The 27,881-nt window shown below is 40.6% G+C and overlaps 1 protein-coding gene across 1 annotated transcript; it reads right to left on the bottom strand.

Moving 5' to 3' along the window:
• Window positions 1–229: 229 nt before the first annotated feature.
• Window positions 230–26,627, bottom strand: LOC132273984 (metal transporter Nramp2-like). Its single transcript, XM_059775113.1, has 4 exons — window positions 25,800–26,627; window positions 4,314–4,450; window positions 3,559–4,211; window positions 230–918 (listed from the first exon to the last, which is right to left on the bottom strand). Exons 1-4 carry the CDS (start codon window positions 26,390–26,392, stop codon window positions 694–696), a joined length of 1,608 nt encoding a protein of 535 aa, XP_059631096.1. The 5' UTR covers window positions 26,393–26,627; the 3' UTR covers window positions 230–693.
• Window positions 26,628–27,881: the final 1,254 nt, after the last annotated feature.

Below are 27,881 nucleotides of genomic sequence, written 5' to 3'. Positions count from 1 at the left end.
ATTCCATCATTTCTGCAACTTTTAATTCCATCATTTTTAAGTAGATTATGATTCTCAACCCAAGATAATCTCTTTAATTTTTTGCTTTAATAATGTTAAATTTTGACACATTATCTTTTAAAAACATTATGCAATCAAATACACTATACACATCTTGGTCAAATTTTATATTTTCTTCTCCAAATTTTGACAAAACTAAAATAATAATAATAATATTAATACACACAAATACAAAAGAAAGTCACAACTTTGATAAAAAAAAAATTGTGACAACAATAGTTCTGCAAAATTTATTTTTATCTTTCAAGTCCCTTCTGGGTAACTAACAATTGGCAGAAAAAATCCACTTGTTACAACATGAATAATCACTTCATTCTGTATCTACTTAAACCTAACTATAGTGCAATATGAATCTTTTACAACAGCAGTGGAGAAACACCTTCATCTAGCGGGGAAAGATGAGCCATACCGTGATCCGAAACGGATTAAAAACTATATATAACCAGCTCCGTTATGCACAAAAGCCTGGCCAAATGCAAATACTCCCGATACTTTGAATTCGTATACTCACTGTTAATATTCAGTCAATTCTGGTAAAAACATGTTTCAGTATTATGTCAATTGGCAACACTTTGTTGAACTGTGTATTGTGACATTTTGTAGTTTCTTCGAGTGGAAATGAAAAATGTAGGTTCAATTTCCTGCGTAAGAATATCCCCTGGAGCGTACTTGGTTGAACCAAGTGAAAGGAAGGCCACCACTGTGTGAGATGAGATATAAAATAAATGCCACATAGGCAGCAGTCCCCACGCATACTGCTAAACCCACCAGCAGTCCATTTACTACCGAAAGGAAAAAGTCCAGCAGAACATATCCATTGATCACCAAAACCAGAGCAGCAATGGTCCAGACAATCCTCTACATCAAAAATCAACAACGATTGAGATATTAGTAACCAGTAGTTACTTGTTTTCTATGTTTGGCAGTCAAAAATTTTAGAAGGAAGAATGAGTTGGAACGGAAAAAGAAAATGGTTGAAACTGGAAATAAGCATGAAGCAATATTCAAGCATGAAATTATAAATTGCACCAATATTTACTTCGTGTGGGTACGCGTGAGGTTCAATGGTGTGAGGAACCACTGCAGTCTTCAACTATGACGCGGCCACAAGGAAGTAAAGGCCTAAATGGAGATCTTCGCTGCCATGAAAAGGAATTCGCCATTGATACTTTAACTGACCTACTTACTCTTTTTATACTGCTTTGCTCGAGGGTAAGAATTATGGTGTAAAGGAATTCACCATTGGTCATTATACTATTAGCCACAGGTCACTTAAAAAAAGAGAGGGACATCATTTAGAAGCTGAAGGTAAGTCGATTAATGTATTCAACGAGAGGGGACATCCATTTTACAACTAAGCTCACAGGAAATCGTTGAGGTTAGTTTGGTCTCATTGATTCATTTCGAAGTTTATCGGTAGGAAAGAACTCCTCGAGGGCTTTCAGTTTATCCTCAAAGTCTATCATAGGGAGGAACTCCTCGAGGGCATTCAGTTCATCCTCAAGGTTTATTAGTAGGGTGGAACTCGTCAAGGGCCTTGAGTTCATACTTGAGCTTTATCAGCAAGAATGAACTTCATGAGATTCTCTGAGGGTGGGAGGATCTCACAACCCCACGACATCCCTTTTGAGGCTTATCTGTATGGAGGAAATCCTTATGGACATAGGGCGGCTGCAAGGCTTCTTAGTAGAGAGGAGGTCCTCAATTTATAAGGAAGTTCCCCTCTTGAGGGCTTAGGGGATCCCCACTTGCAGTTTCGTCGTATACCTTCCTTTGGAGTTGTACCTATTTCACTTATGAGGATATTAGTACTTTCAACGAAGTGCGTTCATCAAGGGTAATTCCGAGGACGTCATGGTTGCAGTAACCAGATGCGTACAGCAAGGGCAGAGAATGTTATGGTTTCCACCATGTCATCGTTGTCAATGTCATCGATGAATCTGTAGGAGCAACACTACGTGGTAGTAGTCATACTAAGGGTTAATTGACTGGTACCTACACTTTGATGCAGCATGAAATGAGAATATATATTAGAATATGGAAAATATTAGCTCCTGACATTAATATTAACCTCAGGAGTTGATAAGATGATTTAAGATGTCAAATCCCCAGAGACAGAAAAACATAGCAATGCCCTCTTACAAAGAAAAAGGCCACTAATCAACATTAGTTTTGCTAATGCAAGGAGCTGATACGAACCTAAATGGCTTTATTCACAAAAAGTAGCCACTCACAAGCTCGAAAGTAGAAACCATAATGTTATGATTGGCAATCCAAACTTTGACTACTACACCAACAAACCCTTCTCATCTCCATAATAGATCAATTTGAGAACCTGCGAAATGGAAAATGCAAAGCCAACTGTGGATCCTTGTGAGCTACATTCATCACGTGAGGTTGAAGAGCCCGACCAGTCCCTATCATCAAACGTCCTTTACCTAGGGACCTAGGTTTGAGGTGTCTGCTCAGACGAGGAGGATAATATTAAAAGATACGTGTTCAAGTCCACATGTTGTGAAGCTCTAAGCCAGTCAGTGAGCAATCCGACGCTTAATATAACTCGTCAAATAAAATCCGATGATTATAACTTGTCAAATTAAGAATTAACTCAAGTAACTTTGAGTTCCCATAACTTCTATTGTTTATCAAAGAATGGTAATTAAGAATTGATAAGAAGATATTACAGAGAAACTTTTAACTTAGATTCTGCTAATAAAAGGTGGAAGGTCACACTTAAGTAATTTCTAAGCTTTTTTGAAAGCCCAATACTCTTGGAAGCTCCAATATAACAATAAAGTAAAGAGATACCACTAAATAATATTAACATCATATACATCGGAGACCTAGTGACATGCCTGTCAAAAGAGGAAAAGTAATTGTAATAGAAGGTAATAGACAGAGAGGGCAGCCAAAAATAACATGGGATAAGGTTATTAAAAATGATTTTAAAAAGTTATATATAGTAGTTGAATTCATGAAGTAGAAAAGTTTGGCGAGAAAGAATCCATGTGGGATTAAGGCAAGGATGATGATGACTATGATAATGATCTATAGAGCAGCTACATTTGGTGTATGAGACCATGAAAATCAAATAAATTGCATAAAAACACATGAAAAGAATCATTATAGGGCAGCGAGCCCCATCATATGAAAGGTTCTGAAAAGTCGGGATATAGTGTATACTCTGTATTGGACCTACATGAATTCTGCCTCCAGCGTGAGCCAAGATGGCAACCACTAAATGCAAAACACTCTCTCATAACATAAAGGTCCTAATGGGGATATCGGATAAGGACTTAATTTAGTAGGACAATGAGGAGCAAATATAATAAGCCAGGCTGCAACTGCTTGCAGTTTAAACCATAACCTAAAATGGTTAGGAGAGATGTTCACTTAGTGAGGGTTATCCTTTCCTTTATATCAGCTTAGGAGTTCCTATCACACAAAGCAATAACTATCATGCAATGAAATGATAGACTAGTGGAATTTACACCTTACCTCCATCGTAGGTCCAATTTTGAAAACTCCCATAAGCTTCTCATTGGAGACCATAGTAAGAAGCGGGATAAGAGCAAAAGGAATCTGCATACCCTGGAGCACATTAAGCCATTCATTCAGAACATCCAACGAGCTTTCAGATTTTTGAAATACAAGGGCAACAATTATAGTTGGCACGATGGCACAACTTCGTGTGATCAATGATCTAAGCCATTTCTTCAAACGAAGATCCAGAAAACCTCCCATGACGAATTGTCCAGCATAAGTGCCAGTAATAGTGCTACTTTGCCCAGCTGCAAATAGTCCGATGCCCCAGATATAGAGAATCGGGAACAACCCTCCACCATACTTCTCTTGAAGATACTGTCCTGCATTTACTAAGCCTATACCATCTGCTTCTTTAGTGCCATAGAATCCCTTAGCAAAAATAGTCGTGACAAACAAATTTATCGTGAAGGTGAGAACAAGGGCAACGGAGGACTCAATTGTGTAGTAATTGAGAGCCTCTTGGACTTTCCCTTTCTTCTTAGGATCGATCTTCCTTGACAATACCAAAGCAGAATACAAGAATACGTTATGAGGCGTTATGACACAACCCACAACTCCCACGGCCTTCTGAATCGTTTTTGAGCCAAGTTTTGGAACCAAAAGACCTGCAAAGAGCATCCCTTTCGGTTTTACAACAAATGCAACCTATAATAATACTTGTTAACAAGGAAGGAACTGTTTGAAAGAAAAAGAGACAAGTTTCTGACCTATTAGAAGCTCCTCTCTACTAGGTTCTGTGTCAACAAACATCCAGGCAAATGATAGTGCCATAATTGAAATAAAAACAGAGAGAACAGCTTCCAGTTTCCTCACTCCATAGTTCTCAAGAAATAAAAATATAAAACTGTTCATAATAGTAAAACAAAACAATCCCAGTTAACAGACAAATTTTCAATTTTAAAATATAAAAAAATAAAATAAAAAATAAAAACTTCAAAAGCAATCAACAATGAGTGACCCAGCACTGTAGGAGAGTGGCATTTTCTCTACCTTCCAAAATGGAAGGCATCATTCAAGTCCCCATAAGGGCAAATGGGTGTGTGGGTTTCTTGACAGGGGGGAACAAATTCAACTATGAGTGAAATAAGAAACTTTAATTTGGGCATACAAGAATAGTATGAAGTTTTTATGTAAAAAGTAACAATAAAAAGATGACAAAAAAAAAAAAATCCTAGATTGAAATGAAATTTATTTACATTTACAGGTGGTTACTAGAATGATAAAAGAATGAAATTTGACAAACAAATCCGAAAAACAATATATTTGAACATGAAGAAATACATTTTACAATGCAATAATGCCAATACTATGTAATATGTAGTATTTACAATAACAAAGACTGTGTACAACTATAGACAAAAAAAAAAACGGAAAGGAGGAAAAAAAAGAATGCTTCTATATGTTATTCTAGTATCCAAAAAATTAAAATATGCCAAATGATTGAATTACCTCTACTTAAATTTAATTCAACATCTAACTTTGAAGAGTAGATATGTGGCTGTGCTATAAACACAGTAGTGATGGTACAAGCACATCTCTTAGATCTTGCGGGTCCCCCATTGGAGCCTACAGAACCAAGGACTACTCTTTGTAGGGGATTAAGCTCCCGTAAAACCACCTGGCATATCTAATGTCACCAGAGCCCACTCGAGTCAAGTTCCTCGGCAAACTAAAGGACGAGATACTCACGCATCTCGAGTGGGAAGATGTCAATCTAATGAGCCTCAGCTACCGCCGCCTTCGAAAGGATGGGTATTTAATGTAATGGTACCTATCCCTAGGTTAAAGGACTGAAATACCCCTATTGTACTCAATAGAGTCATCAAGGCTACCCTAGGAAAAGTCTCGAGGGACCTTCCCACTCGTGTAAGGGCCTGGGCCTATAAATAAAGGCCGAGGTGCACAAGCCGAGCACGGACCTTTTTTTGGATAATCACTCCATTGAATTTTGTACTCTGATATCATCCCAATTATTGTATATATATTGTTTTAATTGAAAGAACCCCCTACAATTTGGCGACTCCGCTTGGGATATCAGTATAGAACCAATGGATCTAAATAACTAGCTAGTGTAGTCTCATCACTCCAAACAGGATGAAGCTCCTAGCTACAGAGATACTGAAACGGTAACTAGCCGATATCAACCAACATACTCGGGACCACACATATCCACGTCGCAGTCCCTGCAACAAACCCAGCGAGAACTAGGAGAACGTTTGGTGCACATAGAAACTATGTTACTCTAGGAGCTCCAGGCGAAGGCGGCCAAGAGGGCCAAAGCCCAACCTAGCTCGTCTCTTTTGACTCTCCCACGGGCGCTACTGAGCCCCTGATGCCAACGACTAACGCACAGGCCAGGGTCCAAAATAGGGCACTACCACCCAATCCCCTGCTTAAGGAGGACGACCTAGTTACTGAGTCTAGATTGAGAGATTTCTTTCTAAAGAACTCACCCGGTGCGGCTCGGTCTTTGGCGCTTCGAAGTGAACCACCTTACCCACGTAGTGTCGCCCTGACTCTTTACCCTGCCGGTTACCTCATACCTAAGTTTCCCAAGTACGATGGCATAACTGGCGATCCAGAGGAGCATGTCATACGTTTTGTTGAGGCGCTCGGTGGATATAGCCATGATACTCTGCTACGATTACGAGAGTTCTCGAAATCACTCAACGAGTTAGTGTATCAGTGGTATAAAAGCCTCGAGACGGACTCTGTAACTACATGGGAGCAGCTGGTGGACAAATTTCTGGCAAAGTTTTAAGAGGCCGAAGTGCGCATTACTACACTCTCCCTGACGAAAGAAACTCAACTATCAGGAGAATCACCTCTCAAATTTGTAGCTCGTTTTCAGACTCAAGTTAAAGGATGTTTCGAGAACAGTAGTGAAAAGGATCGGGTGGACATCTACATACAAGACCTCAACAGGTACTACTGGGTAACGTGTGTAACTTGCGGCTCGATAATTTCACTTACCTCATTCTCGCGGTCAGAAATCTCGCCCGTGACCTCCCAGAGGTTCCTAAGCCAAATATCGCGCAGACATCTACTCGTAGGTCAGACCCGCAACCACCAAAGGAAGAGCGAACCAAAAAGCGTAAAGACATAGATCTAAAGGAGCACACACAGCGACGAGATGACCCACCTCCATTCCCGGTTCGCATGAATGAGGTGGCTGATACACTGAAGAAGTGGGTACAACACGGCGATGTGGTTCTACCAGTGCCTTGACAAACGCCTAAGGTCCAAGAGCGAGCTAGCCCGAACTTCTGTAAATACCATCAGACAACGTCCCATCCGACTACTGACTGCAGGATACTAAGGCGACTGTTTCAGTCTAAAATCGCCAATGGCGAGCTCGAGGTTACCAACCCGGCCGATATTAGCTAAGTTCCTCATCCTCGACATCCAGACGCTGCGGCAGGCATCGCTTGTTTTGACGAATTCGATGAATACTAGCGCCCTCCACCAGGAAATGAATTTGATGTCTCAACTGTCAAGCAGTGTGCGGTTGCTACTTCTTCTCACCCTTACCCGGTAAATTCCAAGTCGCAGGGAATTACAATAGCCTTTAACGAGGCGGACCGTAAAGCCTCATCCAATCAGAATCGCCCTCTTTATGTTACTAGCCTCCTCAACGGTGTCGAGTTCAAGTGCACTTTTCTTGACAACGGTTCATCTATCAACGTCATCTCCCTGGCTGTATTTCAAGAGTCCAACATCCCCATGACTCACCTTCTCAAAGAGCCCATCAAGATAGCAGGTTTCGGTAACGATCTCCAGCGTACTTTGGGTCATGTCACCGCAGATATTGCTGTTAGCAAATTTCGTGCATATGCTCGATTTCATGTCATTGAGGCTGAAACTTCCTATCACATTTTACTTGGCCGATCGGGGATGCATTGGTTCGGCATTGTGCCTTCCACGTATCATTAATGCTTCAAAGGCATATTAGGGAACAGAGTTGTTACTGTCCCTTGCTCCGAACGACATTTCTATAAAACTGAGGCTCACTTTATCGAGTCCCTCTTTTTCGACAAACTTGATGAAGAGGCACCAAGAGAGGCCCATATCATTTCCACGCCAATGCCCATTTGGGACTAAGCACAGAAAAACATTTTTCCTCCCCTGGGGCCTTACACAGCCCGTCCTTCCCCTAAGCGTTTGCGGCCTCGCAAGTGCAAGCGCGAGGACGGCAAATACATGTACTGTTTATGACGATGCCCGGACTCGACATGCCTCACTGAGCCGGTTGAGTCCTATAATCCCGATTCTCAGCGCCCGACGTTCGCTGACCTCGAAGAAATAAATCTAGCAACCATTGGAGGCCAGCCTCGTCTTACCTTCATTGCTGCGAACCTCAAGTCCCCCATCATGGGACAATTGATCTCCCTACTAGCAGAGTTTTCGGACGTCTTTGCGTGGACTTACAAAGAAATGCCTGGTCTCAGTCCCGCCCTAGTTGAGCACCACCTCAGCATTCGGTCAAATCACTTTCCTGTGAAACAAGAACCTCGAACCTTTCGCCTCGAACTTGAGCTTCAAATCAAGGACGAGGTCCAGAAACTACTCCAAGCCGGTTTCATACAGCCCATTCTCCACCCGATTTGGCTGGCCAACGTGGTCCCGGTGAAAAAGAAGAATGGCCAACTCCGTATTTGTGTTGACTTCAGAGACCTTAATAAGGCATGTCCCAAAGATGATTTCTCGTTACCTAACATCGACACACTTGTCGATGCAACAGTGGGACACGCCATGTTCTCTTTCATAGATGGATACAGCGGCTATAATCAGATCCGCATGGCTGCGGGTGATGCTCACAAAACAGCTTTTCAAACATCTTTTGGCAATTTTCATTATACAGTCATGCCTTTTGGACTCGAGAATGCCGGTGCCACATACCAGCGCGCCATAACTGCCATTTTTCATGATTTGTTGCATCATTCTGTCGAAGATTATGTCAATGATTTGGTTGTCAAATCTAAAGAGAAGCATACCCATATCGCAGACCTACGTCGAGTTTTTGCACGATGCCGACAATACCAGCTACAGATGAACCCGCTTAAATGTGCTTTTGGTGTTGACCACAGCAAATTTCTCGGCGTCACTGTTCACCGTCACGGAATAGACCTCGATCCTACGAAGGCACGGGCAATCCTCAATATGCTGCCACTGGCTAATACAAAGCAACTCAAAAGCTTCCTCGGCAAAGTCTCCTATTTACGACGATTCGTCCTAGCGTTGGCTGAGTTGACCTTCGTCTTCAGCAATTTGCTTCGCGGAAATCCTACTTTTCGTTGGACTACTGCCCATTAGCAAGCTTTAGATACCGTCAAGGCAATACTAGTCTACATAAACCATGCAGCGACTTATACACAGACAACCTCTTCTACTATACATTACTTCTACACCACACTTGGTGGGTGCTCTACTCGCCCAAGATCACATCGGACAAGAGAAGCCGATATACTACATCAGTCGCATAATCTATGAAACTGAATCGCAATATTCTATCATTGAGCGACACTACCTCGCCCTCGTATTTGCTGCTCAGAAATTTCGGCACTACTTCCTTGCACATCGAGTTCAACTGGTCACCCACATTGACCCCTACCGACACTTGTTGTCTCGACCTCTGATCTCCGGCAAGACCTCTCGATGGCCTCTCGCACTCTCTGAGTTCGACATCTCCTGTTGCATCCCTCGCGCAACAAAAAGTCAAGCACTCACTGATCTTTTAGCACAATTCCCTCAGGGCTCCTACGAGCCGCCCGACCTTTCACTTCCCCTTGATGACCTCCAGGTGGCCTCCATAACAACATTTTCGTGTGAATGGACTCTCGCTTTTGATGGCTCCTCGACCTCCAAGGGAGGAGGAGCGGACATTGTCCTCACTGCCCCAGGCCACGAGCAGACAACCGCTTTTAAACTCGATTTTCGTTGCTCGAATAATGAAGCCGAGTACGAAGTCCTCATCCTAGGCCTCATGATAGCTCTAGACAAAGGCATTACTAGGCTCTGCTGTAACGACCCAAGCTGATGCCAAAATTTTTAAAAAAAATTCGGCATAGCCTCCCCTAAAAATGGTCCTTCAACAACCTGTCCCAATACACAAAACACATAATATACTCCAGCATCCCATTCATCCGTTCATTACACCTCAACATAGTTCGTTCCTCTCATGGTGGAACATCCACACACCAATTAATCTAAATTATTATAATTACAGTCCCAAAATACATGGTTAAGATTTAAAGTCCCTGTCTTACAACGTTACATGATACAATTGCATGGAAATATATACCATAATTCCATTAGTTTCATTTACATCAAACAAAAGATAAGTTCGTTCTTAAGTTACAAGGCCATGAATACTAACTTAGTTACATTTCCACAACTATGAGTATACATAGAATGGTCAAAATACAAAATAACAAACAACTTTCTAACAACTTTCAAGCTTGAGGTGGATTGTCGTCCACCGGTTCATTTCCAAGACTTGAAAAAAATAATATAAATAGTAGGGTGAGCAAATATGCTCAGTAGGTGACGCTTAAGACACTTTTCTTGTGTCCCTGTAAATCCGTACAAAGAATAGGCCAATAGGAAATGAGGATCATACAATGTTGGGAAATAATACAACATTCCAACCAAACTCAAGTACAACCCACACGATGCCATGACATGCAAATGCATGCCAATGTCACTCCCCATTTTCTGTTCTCAAACATCACTTTCAAACTGTTAATATAACCCGCCCTTTGCTGACCCCGCAGCGACACGAGAGGAGGATTGGCTAGTGTCCTTGACCCTTGGTACCCCCGCGACGTCATTATGGGGCCCAGCTAGCTCAACCATGCTAGGGCGACTCCCTAGTCCCCTCTAGGCTATATTAACACTCCGGCCCTTTGGTACCCCCGCGTCGACCGGGTTTTTCAAAACCGTTTCATCAAATCATTTTTCCCAAAATCTCATTTTTCATTTCAAACTCATTCTTCCCGTTTCATGCCCAATGTGAGTGCATGAGTGCATCAATACCATGAATTTAATCATCATTTCACATTCAACTCTATTTAAGTAAACAAGACATAATTTCGCAAGAATTTCTCAAGGAATTATAACATGCTCTTGTACAACAATGCATCTAACACAACGAATATATATAAATCATCACATAAGCAAGAATTTCCACATAAAACATTTAAAACAAGTTCTCACATAACCACATACACATGCTATAATTTCTTTAAACTACAACTAGCATAAGTAAACATGTCTAGCATCAAATTAGAAGATGTAATTCACATAGGAGCAAGAAACTTGTGGTTTAAGAGCCCCTACCTCAAATTTGCACAAAACCCTTAAAAGTAGGTCTTGAATTTCGAAATCCAAAGGATGCACAAAAACTGAAATTGATGGTATGGATACGTAGAGCTTGTTGTGGGCTTCGTTTTGCCTCAAACGGCACTTAAAAATACTAAGAGATGAGGGAGCAATCAAGCCTTGAAGATTGAAACCAAAAAAAGAAAAAAAACAGAGAGCTTCTGGAACGAGAGAGAAAAGCTTACTGGAAAATGAAAAAAAATTCAGAACAAAAAGTGGTCTCATGACCATTTTAAGTGCATGTGGGTCCCACCCATTTTCCTTTTTATTTTCCTTTTTCTTTTTGTTTTAAATTACACCACACACACAAATATATACACATATGCACACATATATATATATACACAGACATTACATCTGCATTAATGGAGATTCTAAACTTGTTATTCAACAAGCGACCGGCGTTTTTCTGCTCAAAGAGCCAGCGTTGGCCTCGTATCGCACCATCCTCTAGAAACTCCTCGCTAGGTTCGCCACAATTAGAATCGCACATGTACCGCGCTCTCGCAATCGTTATCCAGATGCTCTCGCCACCTTGGCTGCCAAAATCCAGACTGCTAGACCTACCACACCTATCCTGGTCACCAAAAGGGACCACCCCCTACAAGTCTCTGAGTTCATTGATCTTACTGAATCAAACATTGATTGACGCCAACCTATCATTTAGCAGTTACGAACTCTTGAAGGACCCCTTCCTTTCAGCAAACTCAAGCAGTTTCAATTGTTGCATGGCCTCCTTTACTTTCGCCTCCAATACAGTGCACTGTCCCGCGCCATTGGCCCTTCTGAGGCCTCGCTGGTACTTATTCATGTGCACCGCGATAACTGTTCCACCCCTATCCCTCTATATCGCCGTCTACAAAGGCAAGGTTACTACTGGCCCACCATGGCCTTTGAAGCCAGCCGCTTTCAACAAGACTGGATTCACTATCAGAACCTTCCAAATCCATAGGGGTTTTACTTGCTCGAAGTCGGGGACTGGGGAAACCCGTTTATCAATTTCCTCTATGATGGTTCGCTCCCAGACGAACACGCGAAGGCTGTTCAGGTTCGTAAAAAATCTCGGCGATTTCTCCTTATCAACGGCGCTATTTTTTTTATTTTTTTATTTTTTCAATAATATCTTATTATAGTCATCTTTTACCCTTTTTCTCTCTACGCTGGACAATTTAGGGTTAGGGTTTTGCATGTGTGGTGTGGTTGGTAGGGGTGAAGCACAATGGAGGGGGCCTCTTCCTCCTCTCCCCCGCCAGCAATGTTGACCAAATGGCAATCTACTCTATCAACAACACCTCGCCGCTCTTGGAGAAGTTGTTTTGAAGGGAGCGAAGCTAAATCTTTTATTAACTTACAGTATATTAATACGGCTATTGGTTCAAAGGTTACAATCACAGAAGATGATGTAGCAGATGAAATCGTTTATTGGAAATCTTCTGTGGTGGGCTATGTGATGGGTAAGCGCCCGTATTATCCACACTTTAAAGCATTCATCGAGAAACACTGGTCCAAGGAAGTTACACCGGTTTATTTAAAAGATGGATTTTCATGGTACGTTTTCAGCAACCTGAGGATGTACATAAGGTTTTATCACGTATTCACACCTTTGAAGGTCGAGTCATCATCATCAAGAAGTGGTGTAAGAAGGTGGTGTTACAAAGGGACGATTTTGATACACTACTAATATGGATTCGGGTCCACGATCTCCCGGTCCATTGTCGCAATTCTACATCTCTTTCTAAGGTATGTTCCCTTTTCTCAAAGCCAATTTATATGGATGATCCGGAGTTGCATCGTGATAAAGGTCATTCTGTGAGAGTAATGGTTGAGGTTGATGTTAGGAAGGAGTTACCAGAGAATTTAGTGGTTGACATTTATGGGGAAGATTGTACTGTTTATATTGAATATGAATGGAAGCCTGTGGTTTGCTCGATATGCCAAAGGGTAGATCATGTTACAGAGCGGTGTCCTCAAAAAGTTTTACATAAACCTAAAAAACAAATGGTGGATAAATGGATAGTGAAGCAAAAAGGTAAACTGGTATATGAGGAAACTGCTCAGCAGGTAGCTAATGAAATGCCTGTGAGGCCGGCTCAAACTACACAAGTAGTTACTCATAATTCTTTTGCATTGCTGGAACAGATTGAAGATGTGGTGGTATTGCCACAAGGAGAGTTGTTGAGCAAGGAGATTAATTTGGATACGGTTGAGGTTCCTTAGTTAGAGCCCAATATTGAGGTTCCTGAGTTAGAGTCCAATATTGTGGATGCTAACACTGCAATTGTGGTTGTTGATGATACTATAGAGGGGGTTTCAAGAGCAGACATTACAAATATTGATTCTTTGGTTAATGAAAATGTGGTAAGCCCGGTGATTGATAAGGTTACTATAGAGGGGGAATCAAGAGCAGTCATGACAAATGCTGCTTCTTTGATTACTAGAAATGTGGTAAGTCCTCCTTTGGGACTCTCTCAAAATAGGATTGGTGTGGATGTTAGTGAGGATAAAATGGGAGTTTCATCTCAGGTTACTCCAATTCATAAGCCTGGTAGTGAGGGTGCTGTTAAGTTAGAGATGAGTAAGAAGTCTAGATATAGAGCTACAACCTTCGGATAGGGTTACTAGGAGTAAAGGAGGGGTTTCTGCCCCACCTTCACCTTCCCAATGATAGGTTTCTAGAATGTAAGGGGCTTAAACAAGCCTAGAAGGCAGAGGGAGGTTGCTCATTGGATAACTAAGGAAGCCTCTCAATTTGTCTGCTTTGTGGAAACTAAAGTGAAGAAAGAAGCTTTTGATACTATTACCAGTAGAGTGAGGATAAACTGGGACTGGATTAATAACTATGATGCTCATGATTATGGTAAGATTTGGGTAGGTTGGAACCATCTTGTTTTTTCTGTTCAAGTGCTTGATGTACAGACTCTATGTATGCTTCTTAAGGTGAGGGTCTTGAGTACTGGAGAAGATTTCTATTGCACTCATGTGTATGCTATGAATTTGGCTAAGGAAAGGGTAGACTGATGGGGTTCTATTGAGCATTATTCTACTATTGTTTGTGGCCCTTGGATGACCATGGGGGACTGGAATGCTATAAGGTTTTCTAGTGATAAAAAGGGTGGAAAAAGGGTTCCACAGAAACTCCTTAATGAATTTAATGATTGTTTACAAAAGGCTAATCTTAGTGAGATGCATCCTAAAAATGGAGAGTGGTCTTGGTGTAACAGACAGCAATCTCATAGGAGAATTTTTGTGAAATTGGATAGAGTGTTCTTGAATGAGGAATGGATGGATAAGTTACCAGGTACCAAAGTTTCATACACAGCAGCTGCCTGCTCTGATCATTATGGGTTGTCCATTCATATTTCTAAGGAATTTGCTGCAGGTCCTAAACCTTTTAAAATGTTGAAAGTATGGTGTATGCAAGGCTGTGTTCGGGATATTGTTCAGAAGGCTTGGGATGCTGAGAAAACTGGAAATCCTATGCATGTTCTCTTGAAGAAATTGAGGTTGGTAAAGCAAGATATAAAGGATTGGAACAAGAATTGTTTTGGTAATATTGGGGAAAAACTAATTGAGACCAAACAGCAATTAGTTCAAGCACAATTGGCTCTATTGACTGATCCATCTGATAGCAAATTTCAAGTTGAACAGGAAGCTAGATTGCATTATCAGGCTGCTGTAGTGGACCTAGAGGTGTTGGTTGCCCAAAAATCTAGAATCCTTTGGCTAAAGGATACAGATAGGTGTACTGGTTTTTTCTATAACAAAATGAAGCAACATAGGAACTTCAATGCCATTACTTCAGTGGAGAATGATAGTGGCCAGACTACTGGGGATTTACGATTGATTAAGATTTGGTTTGTGGACTTCTATCACAATTTGTTTTCTAAAAGAAATGAGAGTACTCTTGATATTGAAACCCCACCAAAAAACTGAATATTGAGGAGCCTACAAGTTTGGATAGGATGGTTAGTGAGGAAGAAATTAAGGTATCATGGGTTTTAATCCTGACAAATCTCCTGGACCAGATGGATTTCTAGCTCGTTTCTATCAATCCTTTTGGTTTGTGGTGGGCAAAGATGTAGTTGCTGCAGTCCAACATTTCTTCTCAACCAAGAGGATGCCTATAAGGGTGAGTAGTTGTTTCCTTACTTTGATACCTAAGGTGGGAAATGCTAAAAAGCTTGGAGAATTCAGACCCATAGCTCTGTGTAATCTTCTTTATAAAGTCATTACTAAAATAATGGCTAATAGGTTGTCCATGGTGTTAGCATCATTGGTTGGGCTTGAACAAAGTGCATTTCTTAAGGGTAGAAAAATCCAAGATGCTCTGATTTTGCCACATGAGATGATCAGGGATTTCAAGGGACCAAGACATGCTTCCATGGCTGTGAAAGTGGATATTAAAAAAGCTTATGACTTTGTTTCATGGGATTTTTTGTTGAGATTCAGCAACTCAACCCTTGGTGCCTCGGCCTGTGTTACAACCAGTTGTTCTTCCGGCACATGCTCTCTTTCTCCCGACTCTCCGATGGGCACTCCTTTTACTTCGCTGACATTCACTGGCCTTAAGGACTCTGTAATAGCCCTCTCAAGATCATCTTGCTTAGTTCTCGTCTCTACAAGATTTGCCTGATCACATACATCTGTTTGTCCCTGTTCAAGGCGAGTTTCAGTCCCCGTATTGAGTACTTCCTCCACCAATTGCCTTGGCACACCAGACATTCCCACTGTTTCCTCGAGCTCGACATCTTGCATGCGTTCCCGCGTCAACAGTTCTATTTCATCCCCTATTGGTGCACTCCTTGGATTTTACATTTCTAAATTTGGCGACCCATCTTCTTCGTCCGCCGCCTCGAAGAGTGCCTCCACCGTTTCATCACCTGCCCCAAAATATTCAACCACGGGAACATTACAACAGTACTCCTCGACGGGCCACATAGGCCTATCTCGAGCATACACATAAGATTACAACACTTGAGCAAAATCAAAACCAGGAAAATTAAAGTACTCAACAACCGCAACGGAACCAATGCCCATATCTTCCCCCGATCCCCTTTTGATTGTTCTCGGCGTTGCCTTATTTCTTGACGGCTGTGACAATTAGTGTTTCCATCGAGCCATACTGACCCACCGCTTGACTTCTCAAACTCAACCCTTCTGTAATTTCGTCCCCCCCACGGTTCTTACAGCTGCTTCTACGGCTGTTGGTTCCACAGTTGGTCTAATTCTTGCTAACTTTGCTCGACTACGAGTACGGGTAGCAGGCCCACGCCTTTTTCTTGAGGAGCTCACACCGGCAATTTCCTCTTCGTTCACTACATTGTCCACCATTCCTGAAGGTAGCATGGCAACACCAGCGCCGTCTTCTTCTTCCTCATCCTTGCGATTCCCCACATCCTGCTGCATTGCATATTGGATGTACATGGGTGCAAATTTGGAACATTCTCCTCTATGCCCATCTCGAGGAACTCTTAATGAAAGATCCCCGACCCACATAACTCAAGCTGGGGCTCTCTCCGTTCCCGCGTCACATGAATTTCTGAAGTGCTCGAAGGCTAATTTCCAATATGTTCGATGGTTGGTTGTTAACCTTCCTTGACACCTTCTCGACGGAACAAACCAACGCCTAGCACCTTCTGTTAGCATATTGTAATGAATCTCTAAGAAACGGAAAAAGCTCTTGCAGTAATCTCCACCCTCCCGAATCACAACCTGTGGTCAAGGAACACCTTGATCGTAGTTGTTGTGAATATAGGCTGTTTACAGCCTGTAATTAATTAGGAAAGTTGACTATTCTGCTACATGTAATCTGCTAGCTTGATTATAGGAATATTCTGATGCATAAAATCTGCTAGCTTGATTATAGGATTTTTATTAGCTTAATTTATGGTAATTGGCTAAATTAATGTACTGAGTGTATGTCTTGGGTTCCTATATAAACCCACATGCACTCACATCTAAGTCGTATACAAGAAATCTTCTCTTCTATTTTCTTGCTCTTATTTACAACATGGTATCAGAGCAAAAATGCTCCTGAAACCCAACTCCCATCTTCCTCTTCTTCACCCAATCTCCACCATTTCTCTCTATTGTTCTCACATCAAAAGTCTAGTGCCTTATAAGAATTCTAGTTCGTTATTATTATTATTATTATTATTATTATTATTCTGCTAGAGTTCTATTTAGTTTTACATTTTCTTATGTAAACAGTTTAATATCTATTATTTGTTTTATTATGTTAAAAAAGAAGAAGGTTAAGTCAACTCTATGGCACAGCATAGCCTTGCTTGGAAAAAATCCTCTTGCTAATCTCCTTGCTTGGATCCTATTCTTACTCGGATCTCATCTCGTTCTTGCTTAGTCTCCATGGGTGACAAAACAGATGCTAAAGATTCTCTGTTCTTTGGTTCTATGACCAATATCAAACTCAAGGGTCCCAATTACCTTCAATGGGCCCGAGCTATCCAAGTTGCTTTGAAAGCTCGAGGGAAGTTCTCTTATCTTAAGTCAACCAAACCTACTGATGCCAAATTGGTTGATGCTTGGGAATAAGAAGATGCCCAAATTATGACTTGGTTATGGAACAGTATGGAGCCTGAGGTCTTCAACAATGTCTCTTTTCTTGAAACCTCTAAAGAGATTTCGGATGCCCTGAAGGAGATGTATTCATCTGAGCAAAACATCTCTCGGATTCATCAGCTTTATGAGGATCTTTTTTCCACTATACAAGGAGATCGCTCTATTAAAGATTACTACTCCACCTTGAAAGGTATGTGGGAGGAATTGAATGTGTATCAACCTTTGACTACTGATATGGAGACTCAAAAATGATATACGGAAGAATTTCGCGTCGCAAAATTTCTTTCTGGACTTCGACCTGAATTTGCTCCTGTTAGTTCTCAAATTCTCACTGGTACACTTTTGCCATCTGCTAGTGAGACCTATAATCGTGTTCGGCGGGCCAACCTATCTGCTCCAGAGAAAGCTAATCGCTCTGCTCTTGCAGCTCCCATTGGGCGCTCTGATAATTTCCATAATGGTCGTAGGGGACATGTTTCGAATAAAGGTCGAAATTTTCACGTTGGTCGTAATGGCCTCAAGAAATGTACTCATTGTAATCGCACCAACCATACTGTGGACAAATGTTGGAAACTCCTTGGCAAGCCCACATTGGCTAATCATGCTACTGTTGAGGGGGAGATCTCCACTCCTGCTGATGAAGAGATTGTAGCTCTTTCCAAAGCAGAGTATGACTCACTGATGGCGCGCACTCATGTTTCATCTACCTCAACTACCACCTTGGGTGCTTCAGGTAACACTTGCCTCCATTCCTCATCCAATCAACCATGGATTATTGATTCTGGAGCCTCCGACCATATGACTGGTAATCCCTCTGTTCTTTCTAATCTTTCAAGTACTCCTTCTCCTTCCTTTGTTACAATTGCTAATGGTTCTAAATCTCCAGTTCAAGGGGTTGGCACAGTTACTACCCCTCATCTAACTTTCTCTTCTGTTTTATACCTACCTCAATTTCCTTTTAATTTATTATCTGTTCATAGAATTACCTCTACTTTAAATTGTTCCGTCACCTTTGATCCTTCTCATTGTGTTTTTCAGGGTTTAAAGACGAAGAGGATGATTGGTGGGGGATATGAAAAGGATGGTCTCTACTACTTCCAACCCTCTCCCATATTAACTTCCTCTGCCTTTCATACCACGACTTCTCCATATAAGTGGCACTGTAGACTTGGACATCCATCAACTGTCAATCTGCTTTTTTTAGTCCCTTCTTTACCTTCGCTTTCTACTTTTAATTGTGAAACGTGTGAGCTCAGTAAACATCATCGAGCCACTTTTAAATGTCGACCTGATGGTCCTTGTTTACATCCTTTTGAGTTGGTTCACTCCGATGTTTGGGGTCCAGCGAGAACAACTGGTTTGTCTGGTGCACGTTATTTCATTTCTTTTATTGATGATCATTCCCGTTTGACTTGGTTATATGTTCTTAAAGATCGCTCTCAAGTGTTTGATGCATTTAAATCATTTTATGCTGAAATCACTAATCAATTTAATGCCAAGTTGCATATTCTTCGTACTAATAATGCTCTTGAGTATAAAGTTCATAGCTTTCAACACTTCTTTGAGTCGAGGGGTATCACTCATCAAACCTCATGCATTGATACACCTCAACAAAATGGAGTTGCTGAATGAAAGAATGGTCCAATCCTTCTTGTTGCCCGTGCACTCATGCTTCAAATGAATGTGCCTAAACATTTTTGGGGGGATGCTGTTCTCACAGCAGTATACCTTTTAAATAGAATGCCATCTCGGGTTCTTAAAGGGAAATCACCTTTTAAAATGTTCTTCCCTGATAAAGATCCTTTCTGTCTCCCTCCAAAGGTATTTGGATGTATTTGTTTTGTCCATAATTTAAATCCTAAACGTGATAAACTTGACCCTCGTGCACACAAATGTATATTTATTCTCGCACTCAAAAAGGGTACCGATGCTATAGTCCTACATTAAGAAAACATTTTGTATGTGTTGATGTGACTTTATTTGAAAATGTTCCCTATTACTCTACGGAGGGTTGTCAACTGCGAGAGCCTTTACTCCAAGAGTCTGCTCGGCCCCTACCTGTTCTTTCCGCGCCTTTATATCCTACTAGGCTCATCCCTTCATATCCTAAGGTCTATGTTCGTAAACGTCCACGGTTTTCTCATTGCCCATCTGAACCAATTACAGCACCAATAGCACCATCCTCAAATCCTCCATTGCTCTCCTCGGCGTCTGCAGATCCTACTCCCCCATCTAGTCTTGACATTCCCATTGCCATTCGTAAAGGTAAAAGGTCTTGTACTAAGCACCCTATCTCTAATTTTATATCTTATGATCATTTATCTCCTTCATTTAAGGCTTTCATAATATCCTTATCTTCTGTCTCTGTTCCTAAGACATATAAGGAGGCTCTTTCCCATCCTGGTTGGCAAAAAAGCAATGGAGGATGAAATGCATGCTTTACACTTGAATAATAATACTTCAACGCTTGTTCCTAAGCCCGCAGGTGCACACATTGTTGGTTGCCGATGGATTTTCACAGTGAAGCAAAATCCAGATGGTACTGGTGACAGGTTAAAAGCTCATCTTGTTGCTAAGGGCTTTACTCAAACCTATTGTCTTGATTACACTGAAACTTTTTCTCCTGTGGCCAAGCTAAACTCAGTTTGTATTATTATCTCTCTTGCTGCAAATCTTAATTGGCCCTTTCATCAACTAGATGTTAAGAATGCCTTCTTGCATGGAGATTTGAGTGAGACAGTGTACATGGCTCAACCACCTGGGTTTGAGTCCAAGGGGGAGTGTGTTTGTCATCTCCATAAATCTATTTATGGACTCAAACAGTCTCCTCAAGCATGGTTTGACAAATTCAGCAAAGTTGTGGTTACTCATGGAATGACTGGAAGTCAGGTTGATCACTCAATGTTCTTTAAGAAGACAAAACATGGTATTGTGATATTGGTCGTCTATGTGGATGACATTGTAATTACCGGAAGTGACAGTAAGGGCATTTAGACTTTGATTGGTCATCTTGGTTCAAACTTTCTTTACTAAAGATTTGGGCAAGCTTCGTTATTTTCTTGGTATTGAGGTTGCGAGATCAAAGAAAGGCATTTATTTGTCTCAACGGAAATATGTTCTTGATATTTTGAGAGATACGGGTTATCTTGGAGCTAAACCTGTTGCTACACCTATGGATGCTAATCAGAAATTGATGTCTGATGTTGGTGACTTAGTTGATGATCCTGAGATGTACAGATGACTAGTTGGTAAGCTAATTTACGTGACTATCACTCAACCAGATATTTCATATGCAGTCAGTGTGGTGAGTCAATTCATGACCAACCCACGGGTCCCTCACATGAATGCAGTTGTACACATTCTAAAGTACCTCAAATGTGCTCCAGGCCGTAGTCTTCTTTACCAATCTTCAGGACATCTTCACATTGAAGGGTATACTGATGCAGACTGGGCAGGTTCTCCCTCAGATAGAAGATCAACTACGGGTTATTGTACTTTTATTGGGGGTAATCTTGTGACTTGGAGAAGTAAGAAGCAATCAGTTGTTGCTCGATCTAGTGCTGAGGCTGAATACCGTGCAATGGCTCACATAACTTGTGAGCTAACTTGGTTGAGAAGCCTTCTACAAGCGTTTGGAATCTCAGTGCAAGATCCAACTCCTCTCTATTGTGATAACCAAGCCGCCATTCATCCAGTTTTTCATGAACGGACAAAACACATTAAAGTGGATTGTCATTTCATTCATTCTAAGGTGGCTTCACATTGAAGGAATTACAGGTTGCTTCCCATTGTGTTTTGGCTTGGGATTTCTTGCTAAGTAAAGATCGTCTTTGGGTTCCTTGGTTTCAAAAAAGACATGCAGCCAATTTAACATATTGGAATGCAGTTCCAAAGGTTGCTCATTCCATTTTGTGGAAAAATTTGATTAATGTCAGGGACATTATGCTACATAACATCCAATTCTCAATAGGTACTGGGCAGCTATTTAAGGTCTTGACAGATCCTTGGTGTGAGGGGGAAACTCTTCTACATAAATTTGGTCACAGAATGGTTAGAAGGCTGGGATTTTCATGGTCTTCTCCTTTGTCCAGTCTTTTAATTAATGGTGCTTGGAATTTTGATCTCTTGCAAGATGAAATTTTCAGGCCTATTAAAGACTAGTTGCTTACATTGCTTATTCATGCTAGATCAGATAAGTTCCTGTGGGGTGGTGGTGACTTTGCTTTCAAAAAAGCTTGGCAGGGTTATAGAGTTACTAATCCAGATGTTTTATGGTCCAAAATCTGTTGGGGGAAGGCCAAGCCTCGATGGTCAATTCATGGTGTCTTTTTATTTCAAGACAGATTACCTACAATGTATAATTTGCAGAGGAGGAAAGTGCAATTGGCTCCAAGATGCTCTAATTGTTTACACCAGATTGATACCAGAAATCATATTTTTGTTCAATGCCCATTTGCTAGACATTTCTGGAACTGGTTGAAGGATGCTCTTGGTTTGGGGTTGGACTTAGGTTCACTTCATACTATTGATGACATGTTGTTATGGTTCACTCAACAGACTAGCACAATGATTCAAAATTTATTTGTTGCTGGGCTGGAGTATTTGGAAAGAAAGAAATAAAAGACTACATGGAAATAATTCTAGTCCCTTTTCTGAGGTGGCTAGACAAATTATGTTTGAGGTCTTAGATGTTTACAATGTCTCTCTTAGAGACATTCTCTAGTTTACAGTTTGTTGTTGTTGTTGTTTTTTTTTTTTTTTTTTTTTTATTGGAAATGTTTCTTCATTAAGAATCTGTACTTTCCAGTAAAATTCTAAGGGTATGCCCTCTGTGCACTTGTAAATATTTATCTTTTCCTTTTATACAAAAACCATTTATGAAAAAAAAGAGATTGTGACTCCTTTTGTGCCCTCTCGCAATCAGCTAGCTGACATCTTCACTAAAGCTCTTCCAAAGAATGCATTCGACTCTATTTGCAGCAAGCTGGGAGTTGTTGATATCTACTCTCCAGCTTGAGGGGGAGTGTCGTGAATATAGGCTGTTTACAGCCTGTAATTAATTAGGAAAGTTGACTATTCTGCTACATGTAATCTGCTAGCTTGATTATAGGAATATTCTGATGCATAAAATCTGCTAGCTTGATTATAGGATTTTGATTAGCTTAATTTATGGTAATTGGCTAAATTAATGTACTAAGTGTATGTCTTGGGTTCCTATATAAACCCACATGTACTCACATCTAAGTCATATACAAGAAATCTTCTCTTCTATTTTCTTGCTCTTATTTACAACAGTAGCCAAACTGCCTCGCCAGTCTTGTCGGATTATACACTTCCACTGACATTGAATTTTCTAGCAAGGCAGGCAACGGCCCTGGAGTCACGAATGCCTAAAATATCAGATGATTATTGCTGATCTCATCTGGTCCAGCTTCTACATAGCCATCTTCTTCATTATATAAAAGTAATGGCTGCACTCCTGGAACCTCCTCGACATAAGGACGAAATGTGTACTGGTGACTCAAGTCCACCACACTTGTCAGTCCCACTCGAGGCGCCCTACCACGCCATCTGAACGCTTGCATCCCTACGCCTTAAGGTACTTCCCTCTCTCGAGGAGCGTATGCAGCAAACCTTTCATACAGAAACAGCTGCAAAAACATACTCGAGGCATGTGAGTGAATCACAAAACGCCCAACCGAACGCACTGAGTCTATGACAACCATGTCCATCCGGTGATAAAGAGAGCCCAGAAACAAGGGTGCCAATGGCAGAGGAACACCTCGAGACAACTTTACTGCCATCTCCATAAGTCGCAAATGTACTGTGTCCTCAGGCGAACTCTCCAAAATTAATCTCGACAGCCAGCATAGCAGATAGGCAGCTAGCCCAACATCTCAACCATACCATTTCCCTAAAACTCTACGCCTCTGTTCGTCAGGAACTCCTCTCTTGACTGTCTGCACATCTTTGAAATGCATTCTAGTCCAAGATCCAAAAGTACACTTTTTCCCCCCTTTTCCTCTTCGGGCAATTCTACACCACCCTTGCCAAACTTCAACCCATAAGTTTCGCTTCCTCGACAGCCAGATGCAACTGTGTTGCTAATCGATGCTCCTCTTCATCTACACCAGGGTGGCAGGGTTCTCTAACCCTTCAAATGATAGCCCATATATTTGGCACACATCTTCAAGGGTGGGCCCCATCATAGTACTCCATCTCGACATCAACATCTCGATAGCATCATGGTCTCGAGGAATGGTCAATGCCCTGAACAAGCGGATTTACTCTAAAACCCTAGCATTACGTAACCGCTGCAACAACTCCAACGACGCTATGATTTCATCCGTCCATTCATCCCAGGCGTTACTCAGACTATAATGCATCATCAGATCGATGAAAGAAAACGGAATGTAACCCCTCTCAATATTGAAACGAAACACTGAGCTAGCCGGAACAAGTGGCTCCGCCCTAATCTCAGCCTCTGATGTCCATTAACGCTGCTGCCGCCGACATTCCACCCTATTCCACGTATCGCTCAGAACGATACCAAAAGTAGTCATTCTCCCCAAAAAAAGGGAGCTTTATACCACTCCGACTCCGGTGGCACAAATGGTGGAAATTCATCCTTCTTGCTTAATTCCCTACGGGGAGGCATCTTCTCTGACCAACAATCTCTTTGACTAGAATCCCAATTTTCTTTCCTTTTTTAAAAAAATCTCTTCTACCCAATTTCACCGGAATTGCCAAACACCCTTTGTTTTTCTTCCCGCTTTCTTTTAAATACACCACTAACGGAACAGGAAACGATGCAACCCTTTAGGTAATCATTATCCACGTCTGGCATTTTGATCAGAGGCATTAATTGAACCATCACGTCTGTCGTTTCCTTGGCTCAACAAACCCTACGTCTTCTGCATGCCTCTGCTCTCCTCTGATTGCACACACGCGCACGGGGACTAATTGTAGGGGATTAAGCTCCCGTAAAGCCACCTGGCATATCTAACGTTACCAGAGCCCACTCGAGTCAAGTACCTCCGCAAACTAAAGGACGAGATACTCACGCATCTCGAGTGGGAAGATGTAAATCACATTTATGAGCCTCAGCTACCGCCGCCTTTGAAAGGATAGGTATTTAATGTAATGGTACCTATCCCTAGGTTAAAGGACTGAAATACCCCTATAGTACTCAATAAAGCCATCAGGGCTACCCTAGGAAAAGTCTCGAGGGACCTTCCCACTTGTGTAAGGGCCCGGGCCTATAAATAAAAGCTGAGGTGCACAAGCCGAGCACGGACCTTTTTTTGGATAATCACTCCATTGAATTTTGTACTCTGATATCATCCCTATTATTGAATATATATTGTTTTAATTGATTCCTTTTCATTGTCCTTTTTTTTTTAAGCAACCAAGCATTTACCACCATAAAAACTTATGACGAATGTTATTTGAAGTGAATAGTTAGGGTTGACCAAATTAATTGCTTCCATCATATGTCTTAAAGTGAGTCCTACTTAATGCATCGGAAGGTTATAAGTGATTCGGTCATGTAATTGGGCTTGACTATTTATTTTGAAAATAATTTCCAAACTTATTAAAATGCACGTATTCATGTGGGGTTCGCAAAAAGTTCTAAATACCATTTTTCAAACTTGAAAATATTTTGATTAGTCAATTCTGAATGCATTAGAGCATTTGGGATGCAGTAAAAAATAGAGAATATTTATATAAAGTAGATAAAAGGAGAGTCGGTGTGGGTGAAAAGTGGAGTAGCAAAATTGTGGACCCCATTAGTTGTTCTCTATTGCATTGTCCACAGTTGGAGAATGAGAGTATATCCATCCATTTTGACACAATTATTTAATTATGGACTGTCCTTGTATTTGTCTTTTTCTCTCATATCACTTCTAAATTAATTATATAATAATAAAGTAGACAATGAAAAAATGAGTTCCACACTCTATAACATAATCTAAAATGTATATTATCTATCTATTTTATTAAAATATGCTGACTTGGCACTCTACCATTTTAAAAGTAGATAGAAGTTTGATTATTACAGACCGAATGCTCTTAAGGGCTTACTAAATTTATGAGCTTCTAAGTTCTAACAAAGCAATTGAATATCACTTAAAAATAAAAATAATACTTAAAAAGAAACAAAAATTTCAAGTGACATGAATTCAAAAAGGGTAAACACTTCAAATTCAAAAAGACTCTCAAATATCACTTACCAATCGGAAGCTGTGATAAGAACACCAGCCCAGAGAGGCAACACACCATGGCTAAGAATCCTGATTGCAATGGCAGTCCCTATCACCTCCTGAATATCGGCCCCAATCAAGGCCAACTCTGCCATGAACCACAACAAAAGCCCAGCCCAATACGGATACTCCTCCCTACAGATCTCCGCCAAGTGCCGGCCCGTCGCGACACCGAGCCTTGCCGACAAGAGCTGGATCAGGAGGCCCATAACCGTGGCCCACATCAGCAACCACAGCAACGAGTAGCCCGCGATGGCTCCGGCCTGCAGATCTCCCTCCAGGTTACCCGGATCCAGGAACGCAATGCTCATCAAGAACCCTGGCCCCGTGAACCCCCACAGTTTCTTCCAAGAGAATGGTGGGACCGCCGAGGGATCATCACCGCCGTTGGATTCGACATCGAAGGCCAAGATCTTGTCTCCGATTTTGCGTCCCGTTTCTTCATCGTTCTCGTTTTCGCCGTCTAATGATGATGATGATGGGGATTGAGAATGCAAGAGATAGTCCGCTTCTGCTTCTTTGGTGTCTGCGGCTGTATCGTCTTCTGGTGGAGGAGCACTCATCGTATAATTTCACCGGCTTCTTCGTCTCTCTCTAAATCGGTTTTTTTGGAGAATCTGTAAAAACACAAAGAGAAATAAATAAAGGTAGAGAAATTGTTTTGTAAATATCGGAATTTGTTTCACAAATTATGTTGGTCATTTCATGAACATCCTTTTGAAAGTTTCATTTTAATGCCATCACTTGATAATCTATATGATCAGAGCCTCCTCCGGGAATGAAAAATAAATAGTTAAAGTGTTAATGGGGCCTTACCATTGTGAATGGGGCCAACCCATTGCAAAAGAAAAGGTACTCCACATGTCGGTGCATGTACGAATAGAGAAACTTTTACCATACGATGCAACCAATCACAATTTCCAAAAGTAAATTTGTTCCTTTTATTAAGAATTTTGTTAGAAATTCTGATTTGATTTTGGATTTCATTTAAACATGTTGTGATTGGTTAAAATCACATACTCTCAAACTAAGTAAATTAATACCCAACTTAATATTTATATGATTCAATATAACACCGTTTTGATCAATCACAACACCATTTACAAAGAAATTTTTAAATAAAATTAAGACATTTACATGTTAAATTTCTCAAATTATAACTGATCGTGTTGTCTTTATGTCAAATTTTTTGTAAATTAATAAAAATATTTGTTTTATTTATTTATTTATTTATTATTTAGTGTGTGATGAGACCATATAATAATTCTCATGCAATAAGAATGCTAGAGTCCAGATTCTTTGTCGTGCACAGTGGTCTTCCATCACTTTAAATCTAAAATTGTAGACTAATTTTTAAAAAAGAACAGAGATAACTGAACAAGCACAACTTATACTCCAAAATTCCAAATTTATTTGTAGCCCCACTGCCACTAAAATTAGAAAGAGTGTAGTACACCTTATTCTTCCCGAAACGATAGTGGAGAAAGAATCCAAAAATAGAATTTGTACAGCTAATTTTATATATATATATTCGTGGAGAAAGAATCCAAAAATAGATGGACTAACTTTCCTTGGAATGACCATTAAATAATTTAAATTTTATTTTTATGATACCTCTTTATTGTGTGTTTAAAATAGAAAAAAAATAATAAAATCATAGCTTTTTTCAAATAAAATAATATTTTAAAGAGTTAAAGTTAGTGGCTGAAAGTACTCATTTGTGGACGTGCTTCAAAACATACTACCTACTCTCATGAGAGGATCTTGATTCCATGAGTACTCATTTGATAAAAATTATTTATTTATTTTTAAAGTTAAAGTAAGAATTATTATTATTATATTTTTTGTAATTGAAGAAATATCAAATGCAAATATTGCCATCCTTTCTCGAAATCACACAGTCTCAAATCAAATAAATCAGAATTAAAGTTAACATATATATGATTTGGGACTAGGTGGTTTTGACTATTTGTAAGCAAAATATAAATAAAATTGAGATATTTACATGTCAAATTGTCATGGGCTGGGATCATAATAATCTCCAAATCAAAA

This window comes from Cornus florida, unplaced genomic scaffold (assembly GCF_030987335.1).
Source record: "Cornus florida cultivar Cherokee Brave unplaced genomic scaffold, ASM3098733v1 CherokeeBrave_3.0.0_Hap2_Chr09, whole genome shotgun sequence".
Classification (NCBI taxonomy): Eukaryota; Viridiplantae; Streptophyta; class Magnoliopsida; order Cornales; family Cornaceae; genus Cornus; species Cornus florida.
This window is presented reverse-complemented; position numbering and strand designations above follow the sequence as displayed.

What these genes read in the sequence shown, in the direction of transcription:
- LOC132273984 (XM_059775113.1), bottom strand. Translation starts at nt 26,392, where the DNA reads ATGAGTGCTCCTCCACCAGAAGACGATACAGCCGCAGACACCAAAGAA. An exon ending in TAGAGAGGAGCTTCTAATAG is followed by an intron (nt 4,212 to 4,313) that starts GTCAGAAACTTG and finishes TGCTCTTTGCAG; the next exon opens with GTCTTTTGGTTCCAAAACTT. An exon ending in AAATTGGACCTACGATGGAG is followed by an intron (nt 919 to 3,558) that starts GTAAGGTGTAAA and finishes TTTTTGATGTAG; the next exon opens with AGGATTGTCTGGACCATTGC.